This window comes from Rutidosis leptorrhynchoides, chromosome 5 (genome assembly GCF_046630445.1).
Source record: "Rutidosis leptorrhynchoides isolate AG116_Rl617_1_P2 chromosome 5, CSIRO_AGI_Rlap_v1, whole genome shotgun sequence".
NCBI lineage: Eukaryota > Viridiplantae > Streptophyta > Magnoliopsida > Asterales > Asteraceae > Rutidosis > Rutidosis leptorrhynchoides.
The window spans coordinates 433,692,930-433,703,584 of NC_092337.1; the positions used below are offsets into that span (position 1 = coordinate 433,692,930).

The 10,655-nt window shown below is 31.1% G+C and overlaps 2 protein-coding genes across 2 annotated transcripts; both read right to left on the reverse strand.

Moving 5' to 3' along the window:
- Positions 1–3,511: 3,511 nt before the first annotated feature.
- LOC139847617 (abscisic acid receptor PYR1-like) lies at positions 3,512–4,570 on the reverse strand. Its single transcript, XM_071837326.1, has one exon. The coding sequence runs from the start codon at positions 4,486–4,488 to the stop codon at positions 3,808–3,810; it is 681 nt and encodes a 226-aa protein (XP_071693427.1). The 5' UTR covers positions 4,489–4,570; the 3' UTR covers positions 3,512–3,807.
- An 802-nt stretch (positions 4,571–5,372) lies between these two features.
- Positions 5,373–6,064, reverse strand: LOC139850074 (uncharacterized). The gene is made up of 2 exons (XM_071839669.1): positions 6,011–6,064; positions 5,373–5,864 (listed from the first exon to the last, which is right to left on the reverse strand). Exons 1-2 carry the CDS (start codon positions 6,062–6,064, stop codon positions 5,373–5,375), a joined length of 546 nt encoding a protein of 181 aa, XP_071695770.1.
- Positions 6,065–10,655: the final 4,591 nt, after the last annotated feature.

Below are 10,655 nucleotides of genomic sequence, written 5' to 3' on the forward strand. Positions count from 1 at the left end.
CTAATAACAATAAAATGGTCACTAAATCAAATTAGTGACCAAAATAGGTTGGTCACTTCTCGTCACTATAGATCCGTCACAAAATATTTTTAGAGACCAAAATATCAAAATTGGTCACTATAGTGACCATTTGTTTGGTCACTAATATCGTTTAGTGACCAAAATTTAGTGACCACTTTTTTAATGGTAACTAAATAGCATTATTAGTGACCAAATATTGAGTCGTCACTAAAACATCGTCACAAATTAGCATTTTTCTTGTAGTGAAACAAAAAAGAAAAAAAGCATGGTTTATGACCAATCAAAGAATGATCAATTGATGTATTAAATGAAAACTTTAAGGGTGAAAGCAGTATATTTTCCCAAAGGGTATGGGGCCAGGCATCTTTTTAATACAATTTGGTGACAAAATGACTGGAAAGACAATAATGTACAACTAATAATTAAGCATTGACATGCAAATCTAATATTAGCCATTCATTCACTTTCACTTCACTATTAAATTAAGATTAAAATTAAATATTAAATAAGGTAATAAGAGTAAGCGGATATTGTGATTGGTTACAAGTTTAATACAGATCATGCTCGTACTCCATGTCATATTCGTCCCCACATTTTATTATTATTCCCCACTCATCATAATTATGTTTCAATTACACTATATTATCCTCTATCAATGTATAAATTGCAAAAGAGGCCCCTCAATCACATGGTAAAAATCACATCATAAATCATAATGCAAGAAACGATCTTTCAATGTAGTCATTTGGTTAACGTTGAACTTCAAATGGAACTACTATTATTCTTAGTGACATGTTTGGTTTTAGCACTCCTTCACACATTATACCAGGGGCGAAACTAATGAAAGACATGAAGGGCAATCGCTCTAATGCCCTGAATCTTCTTAGTAGTATTTGATTGTGATTATTCACTATTTTTTAACCTTCTCTGTGATTTGCTTCAAGCCCAACCACAAGAATGCCCTTCTTAAATTTAATTTTGGAGTTTTATTTAAGCGCTTTCAAAGCATTTATTTAAAAGCTTTAATGGCAAAAACCTAATTTGAGGGTTTCTATATATGTTATGACGTTAAAGACGAGTTAACTCTTCTATTATAATGTTTTTTACTAATTTCCCATATAGTTATATAATATTTACACTTTAGTAGTCCTTACATCTAATACTTGATACAAAACTGAGTTTTGATACAACACAACTATTTTATTATAATATCATAAACACTACTCTATATTACAATATTACAATTATTACAGTATATGTAAAAAGGATGTATTTTTAAAATATATAAAACGTCAAAATCTATACATAAAAGTTTAAAAACTTATTTTTTGCATATATATATATATATATATATATATATATATATATATATATATATATATATATATATATATATATATATATATATATATATATATATATATTATATACTCTATACAAGAGTCTATATATATTACCAATTAATAATTTTATCGTATATAACTGGATTGTTAATTACTTCGTATGTATTTTTCTATATTCCATGAACCAAACGATAATACTGACTACTGAGTACCTAATTTTGGTGAATCAGCTTGTACGAGTAACTAGTTATGCCCAAAGCACTAGTCAATGTAGTATGGTTCAAATAAAAGTCTATATACACTATTTATAGATATAATTTTTCATTGTGTATATATCGTATTTAATGTCTCGCCATATCTCTTAAAAGTGTTTTCAATTATGTAGTAACATATCACTTTTTTTTAAAGTTGTTTTTATCCGCTCTAATAACTTGTTATTTTTATTTAACAGAAATACTTTAATCACTCTTATTATTCTTTGAATTTTTTTTTGCTTCCAGTTATCTAAAATCTCGAATCCGCCACTGCATTATACTATATTTTTTGGATTATATGAAGTAATATAAATACATGTACTATAATATGCTAAAAATTTTACAATGCATATATCTCAAGAAAAATAGTAGACTCGAGGAAGCTTAATCGAATATCAAAACAAGAATGAAATCAAAAAAAACAGAGTATGAATATTCAAAAACATTAACCAAGATAAAGAACCCAACCTTAATTGATAGAAGCAGAGCCATCTCAAAATATTTAAACACTCCAAATTACCCTCCACAATTGATATAAACAAATGCACCACATTTATAAAGAAATGAAACGAAGATTTAAAGATCTCACACAGTATTTAATATATGTAGAGTTGCCACAATACTGAAAATGAAACCACTCGTAATCACCGGGACATATACGTAAAAGAAAAAAAAAAAATTTAAAATATAGAAACTCTATCAATATTCATTCATCAATGAGTTTTTCATTGAGCTCTATATTTATAAAGAAAGATAACCACTACTCTCTAGATAAAACAAATCAAAAGGAATACACAAACTAAATGAAACAAACACTAAGAAATCAACCAATAAGAATATAAGACAAAATCTGTAAAAACCTGCCTTTAGAAATGTTCATCATGTAATAAAAACAACCAATGAGAAATGTCAATCCTTGTTTGACAACTAAAACTTCTAGAACAACCACATACACATGGTAAACACATCACTTGGTCTAGATATTAAATGCACAAATTAAACTTTAAATCGCTTCAATATGATGCTCTTCAAATAGAAATAAGCATTTAGTGTTTAGTGAACTAAGTCTTTCTGCTGACTGAACTTCAACTATTAACTCTTTATTCTTAAGTTTAACTACTCCTGTTAAAACACTGATGCGTGACCTGACTTGAGTACAATAGCCATAGTGCTCACGCTCGTTACACTAGTCAGCATATCCGCATCGTATTCGCGGATATTTACTTGTTAAATAAACTATTTAACCTATGACATAACTTCCGATCCTTGTTCTTTTGGCTTGGTAATTTAACTATTTCAGTTCAAACAATGATGCTTGACTTGACTCAAGTACAATAGTCATAGTGCTCGTGCTCGTTACATTAATCAACGTATCCGCATCCTATTCGCAGATATTTAGTTGTTAAATAAACTATTTAACCTATGATTTAACTTTCGATCCTTTTTTTTTTTGGCTTGGTTTGTCTCCCAAACTGAATAAACTATAAACTAATCAAATCAAATCATAAAATCAGCTAGAACAATTAAAATAGTTAAGTTTTTATATAATTATGTTTGGAACATTTAAAATAGTTGAAGGACCTATACCGAAAATATAGGTGACATCAGCAAGTCAAAATTTTCGCATTTCTTGTAGCGGCACACTTTTTAGCCATTCCAGATCCAGCAAAGTAGTGAACAAATTCTGTTTTAGTTATGTAAAATCCTTTCTTTCTTTTTGTAGTTTTCTGTTACAACTCAAGTATGTGGGGCCAATTCTAGTCTATTAAATTTCAGTTATTTTTGTTATTTTTCGTTCTCCTTTCTTTAAATAGTTATTTACAAAGTGTTACTGTACTACAAATTTTAGTCAGTTACAAATTTCGTTTCTAGCTTATAACCGATATCCAACAATTCAACGCAAATACACAATTTCATTAAAAAAAAAAAAAAAAAAAAGTAAAACTATAAAAGAAAAAAATAAAATAAAAGATAAACATCCACAAAATACTCCATTGACCAAAACGCCCCCAATTTACACTTTCAACAATAGCAGCCCATCACTACACTCCAAGGGTGCTTCCGTAATTGCAGACAAACATTAAAAGGATGAGTTCAACTGAAAAAAGAAAAGGACAAACTGTTCGCGGATTCCGGGTCGGGTCGGGTCGTCTGATTGAAATCAGTTGACCGAAACAGAACAAGGATCATCATCTGATATTAACACCGGCGGAACCACTGATGCCGCCGCCGCCAACGTCACGTGCCATAGATTCAGTCACGGTCGCCAGTTTTTGTAAATTCAACTTCACAACTGTATCAGCAAACAATCTTGTATCCTCTTCCGTGTTTCCTTCAGGTACATCAACAACATACGATTCCAAAACAACTGTAACTTTATCATCATCTTCTTGATCCAATTCATGAACAGTAGTAACAGCATGATAATTCCTCAATCGATGTTCACCGCCAATAATAGTGAACGCCATCACGTGATTATCATCATCTAATAAATCCAATCGTTCGGTACTAGTGGCAGCGGGTAACCCAGATATGACGTTAACATCACGTGTACAACCAACAGTCATTGTAAAACCCTCGCTGACGTGGCAACTCTTGATGAAATGTTTATACGTTTGTGGTTTATCGAAACGGCGAACGACGGACCAGACGACGGAGACTGGCGCGTGGATGTGTTGTGCGAGTAGAGATGAACACTGAGATGATGTGAGATTGTAGGTGTGAAAATTGGTTATGAAATTTTGTAATTTGTTGAATTCTTGTTGGGTCAAACCTTGTGGGACTGAGAGGTGGTGGGCGGTTGATGTGGTGGTGGTGGTTTGCGGCGGGTTGTCTTGTTCCGGGGCGGTGATGTTGTCGGTTGTTTCCATTTTCTTGAAATTAAAATCTGGTAGTAGTACAGATTAAAAGAGAAAGAGTGAATGAAGGGTTTGTGGGGGATAGGTAGATATAGTCATAGTCATATAGTCATATAGATAAGAAAAAAAGTATATATACATATATAATATACATATACATATACATATTTTAATTAACAGAAAACACTTTTTTAAGAAGGGGATGATTCTCACACACACTTTTTTGATCCTCACACACCTATTTTAACCTTTTACTCTTCTAATAATAATCAATTGGTGTGTGAGGATCAAAAAAGTGTGTGTGAGAATCATCCCCTTTTAAGAAATAATTTTTTTTCATTTGTTTTTTGAAATTTATAGCTTTTTTTTTTCGAACAGCAAGGAAAAATTCTTATAATCACGAAGGGCTAAAGGGAGCCCAGCCCATGAATACAACTCGACACAGACAGAAACCTGACTACAGGCATTAGAGCCGCGACTAACAGCAGAATACTACAAGAAACAAGGTTGCAGAGAAGGCAACACACTGATCATGAAAGCTATACAGAGAGAATTATGAAAGAACCTATATACTAACAAGCACAAAAAACTCACAAGACATAAGAATTCGGATTATGCAACCACGTTAACCAATCCATCTTCAATCCCTTGACCCGAGAGGATATCCATTCAAATGATTTGAGTTGGATTTCCATGAGTGCCGTAGGCCCATTCCAATTTTTGTTTGAGAAGACTTTTTGGTTTCGATTATTCCACACTAGATACGCACACGTCCATTCCGTAGCTTGCCATATACGCGATCCCAATAATGACATCGTTTGATTGTTTTTCCCCCGAAAAGCTTCGTTGATGCTTAGATTCGTTACCGGACCCAATCCCCACCACCTATATATTCTTTACCACACATCAAGGGCGTGTCGACAAAGAATTAAGGAGTGGTCAATTGTTTCCACATCATCGTCGTATACGGGGCACCTTACCGAATCAAGATCCATTCCTCTTTTGTCTAAGTCAACACGCGTCGATAGTCGCTTCCTTAGCACCCTCCACATAAAAACTTCCACTTTACCCGGAACTAGATTGTTTTTGATTGTCGCTTGTCTTCCTGCACTACCCGTAAGAACTCGATCATCAACCATTTTCGCCAGCTGTTTTGTAGTAAAAATGCCATTAGTAGCAGACTTCCAATACCATTCATCAATGTTTCTGTCTTTTTTCGCATAAAGATCAATTAGTTTGGACAATTTTTGAAGTTCGTCATGTGCTCTATCCAAAAGCTCTCGATTCCAATGCCAAGAAGGACTCCATGTACCATCAATCCATCGCACTCTTTCCTGTACCGTAGCTTCAGGGTTTACCTCTAAATGATGTAAACGCGGGAACCTTTCCTTTAGTGGACCATCAGTTAACCAAGAATCAGTCCAGAAACATGTTGTAGCGCCATCACCAATTTATTTTATCATTGAAGTGCCAAAGTTCAGCCCGAGCTTATCGATTTCGCAACCTGCATGGACAATGTTCAACCAAACACTACCTTTCCCTCTCGGTCTAAGAGGACCGGGAGGTATGAGTAGCCCATTCGATCCATATATGCTTTTTAAGACTTTGACCCAAAGTTGAAATGTCCCGTTCATATTGATTATAAACGTTCCATATTAATTGATTTCGTCGCGAGGTTTTGACCTCTATATGAGACGTTTTTCAAAGACTGCATTCATTTTTGAAACAACCATAACCTTTATTTTATCTATAAAGGTTTAAAAAGCATTACGTAGATTATCAAATAATGATAATCTAAAATATACCGTTTACACCCGACTATTACATAATGGTTTACAATAAGAATATATTACATCAAAAATAAGTTTCTTGAATGCAGTTTTTACATAATATCATACAAGCATGGACTCCAAATCTTGTCCTTATTTTAGTATACAACAGTGGAATCTCTTAATAATCACCTGAGAATAAACATGCTTAAAACGTCAACAAAAATGTTGGTGAGTTATAGGTTTAACCTATATATTATCAAATCATAATAATAGACCACAAGATTTCATATTTCAATATACATCCCATACATAGAGATAAAAATCATTCATATGGTGAACACCTGGTAACCGACATTAACAAGATGCATATAAGAATATCCCCTATCATTCCGGGAAATCCTTCGGACATGATAAAAACGAATTCAGAGTACTAAAGCATCCGGTACTTTGGATGGGGTTCGTTAGGCCCAATAGATTTATCTTTAGGATTCGCGTCAATTAGTAGATCGGTTTACTAATTCTTAGGTTACCAAGCAAAAGAGGCATATTCGGCTTCGATCATTCACCCATATAATGTAGTTTCATTTAGTTGTGTCTATTTCGTAAAACATTTATAAAACTGCACGTATTCTCATCCCAAAATATTAGATTTTAAAAGTGGGACTATAACTCACTTTCACAGATTTTTACTTCGCCGGGAGTAAGACTTGGCCACTGGTCGATTCACGAACCTATAACAAATATATACATATATATATCAAAGTATGTTCAAAATATATTTGCAACATTTTTAATACATTTTGATATTTTAAGTTTATTAAGTCAGCTGTCCTCGTTAGTAACCTACAACTAGTTGTCCATAGTTAGATGTACATAAATAAATTGATATATATTATCTTGAATCAATCCACGACCCAATGTATACATGTCTCAGGCTAGATCACAACTCAAAGTATATATATTTTTGGAATCAACCTCAACCCTGCATAGCTAACTCAAACATTACTGCATATAGAGTGTCTATGGTTGTTCTAAATAATATATATACATGGATCGATATGATATGTCAAAACATTTGCATACGTGTCTATGGTATCCCAAGATTACATAATATATTAGAATACATGTATAATACAATATAAGTTAGCTAGGATATGATTTGTATAGAATTGTTACAATATTTCCCGTAGCTACAACAATCAAAAAAATATTCAATCTTGTTTTACCCATAACTTCTTCGTTTTAAATCCGTTTTGAGTGAATCAAATTGCTATGGTTTCATATTGAACTCTATTTTATGAATCTAAACAGAAAAAGTATAGGTTTATAGTCGGAAATATAAGTTACAAGTTATTTTTGTAAGAGGTAGTCATTTCAGTCGAAAGAACGACGTCTTGATGACTATTTTGAAAAACATACTTCCACTTTGAGTTTAACCATGATTTTTGGATATAGTTTCATGTTCATAAGAAAAATCATTTTCCCAGAAGAACAACTTTTAAATCAAAGTTTATCATTGTTTTTAATTATCAAACCCAAAACAGCCCGCGGTGTTACTACGACGGCGTATGTCCGGTTTTACGGTATTTTTCGTGTTTCCAGGTTTTAAATCATTAAGTTAGCATATCATATAGATATAGAATATGTGTTTAGTTGATTTTAAAAGTCAAGTTAGAAGGATTAACTTTTGTTTGCGAACAAGTTTAGAATTAACTAAACTATGTTCTAGTGATTTCAAGTTTAAACCTTCGAATAAGGTAGTTTTATATATATGAATCGAATGATGTTATGAACATCATTACTACCTCAGGTTTTGTGGATAAACCTACTGTAAATGAGAAAAATAGATCTAGCTTCAAAGGATCCTTGGATGGCTTGAAAGTTCTTGAAGCAGAATCATGACACGAAAACAAGTTCAAGTAAGATTTCCACTCGAAATAAGATTGTTATAGTTATAGAAATTGAATCAAAGTTTGAATATGAGTATTACCTTGTATTAGAAAGATATCTTACTGTAAATAAGAAAGATTTCTTGAGGTTGGATGATCATTTTACAAGATTGGAAGTAAGCTAGCAAACTTGAAGTATTCTTGATTTTATGAAACTAGAACTTATAGAATTTATGAAGAACACTTAGAACTTGAAGATAGAACTTGAGAGAGATCAATTAGATAAAAAAAATTGAAGAATGAAAGTGTTTGTAGGTGTTTTTGGTCGTTGGTATATGGATTAGATATAAAGGATGTGTAATTTTGTTTACATGTAAATAAGTCATGAATGATTACTAATATTTTTGTAATTTTATGAGATATTTCATGCTAGTTGCCAAATGATGATTCTCACATGTGTTAGGTGACTCACATGGGCTGCTAAGAGCTGATCATTGGAGTGTATATACCAATAGTACATACATCTAAAAGCTGTGTATTGTACGAGTACGAGTACGGGTGCATACGAGTAGAATTGTTGATGAAACTGAACGAGGATGTAATTGTAAGCATTTTTGTTAAGTAGAAGTATTTTGATAAGTGTATTGAAGTCTTTAAAAAGTGTATGAATACATATTAAAACACTACATGTATATACATTTTAACTGAGTCGTTAAGTCATCGTTAGTCGTTACATGTAAATGTTGTTTTGAAACCTTTAGGTTAACGATCTTGTTAAATGTTGTTAACCCATTATTTATTATATCTAAAGAGATGTTAAATTATTACATTATCATGATATTATGATACATTAATATATCTTAGTATGATATATATACAGTTAAATGTTGTTACAACGATAATCGTTACATATACGTCTCGTTTCGAAATCATTAAGTTAGTAGTCTTGTTTTTACATATGTAGTTCATTGTTAATACACTTAATGACATGTTTACTTATCATTTATCATGATTAAACATAGTGTATCAATATCTTAATATGATTCATATGTATTTAGTAAGACGTTGTTATAACGATAATCGTTATATATATCGTTTCGAGTTTCTTAATTCAATAAACTCAATTTTATGTATATAACTCATTGTTAAAATACCTAATGAGATACTTACTTATCATAATATCATGTTAACTATATATATAATCATATAGATGTCATCATATAGTTTTTACAAGTTTTAACGTTCTTGAATCACCGGTTGTGATGACCCGGAAATTTCTGACCAAATTTAAACTTAAATCTTTGTATGATTAACATTTCCGACACGATAAGCAAAGTCCGTAAATTTAAATCTCAAAATTTTTGAACTACTTTTATATATTTAAATACCCTTCGATTGTTTTCGACGATTCGCGAACAATTATATGTAAATAGATACATATATACTATAACTTGAAAAAGTAACGATGTATTAATTGTTAGATACCGTACATTAAACTTATTGGTTTAAATATCTTTTTGAATATATATGATAAGTTGAAATATTTATTATTAAAATTAATTATAAATAACTTCCAATGTGTATTTAAAAACTGATTTATGTATATCAAATAAAGATATATACATATATATAATTTCAAGTTATTTAGTAAATGATAGTAACATTCGTTTATTGATTCGATTGATATTTAGATAAGTTAACTAAAGCGTTTAAGATGAACCAGTAAAATACTAATTTGCTACAGTATTTTCAAATTGCTACAGTACCCAAAATGCTACAGTGTTTTCGAAAATCACTATTTGCTACAGTAAAATTTACTTTGCTACAGTGAATTGCTACAGTAAAACACTATTTCAAAATGAAAATGTATGTATTATATATATATATATATATATATATATATATATATATATATATATATATATATATATTAACAAATAGCGAGACGATGATTTATAGAAGTAAATGACCAAAACACTCAAATGTATAAGTTATACCTCGAGTGGTAAAGTTTATTGATAATTTAAGACGATGTTTTGACAAAGGTACGAGTCATGAAATGTAAAGTGATAGTTTTCTAAGCATACGAAAATGCGTTCGAGAAACCGGAACCGGGGCATAAGTCGAGTGACAACGTACGAATTATCGGGACGAAAATTACAAGTCAACTATGCACGTGAATTTAATATAATATATAATTAATTATTTAAATTATATATATTATATATAATATATATAAATATGTCGACAGAATGAAAACAAAACAGATTGGGTGCCAAACAGCTGGCCATGCGATCGCATGGCACTAACCCACATTACCCATGCGATCGCATGGGATCAAGATTCAGGAAACATTATAAAACGCGATCGAGTTCTGGCATTTGACACACACACATACCTCCCTCTGTTATTTATTTTATTAATATTTATATTATTATTATTATTATTATTATTATTATTATTATTATTATTATTATTATTATTATTATTATTATTATTATTAAAATTAATATTAAGA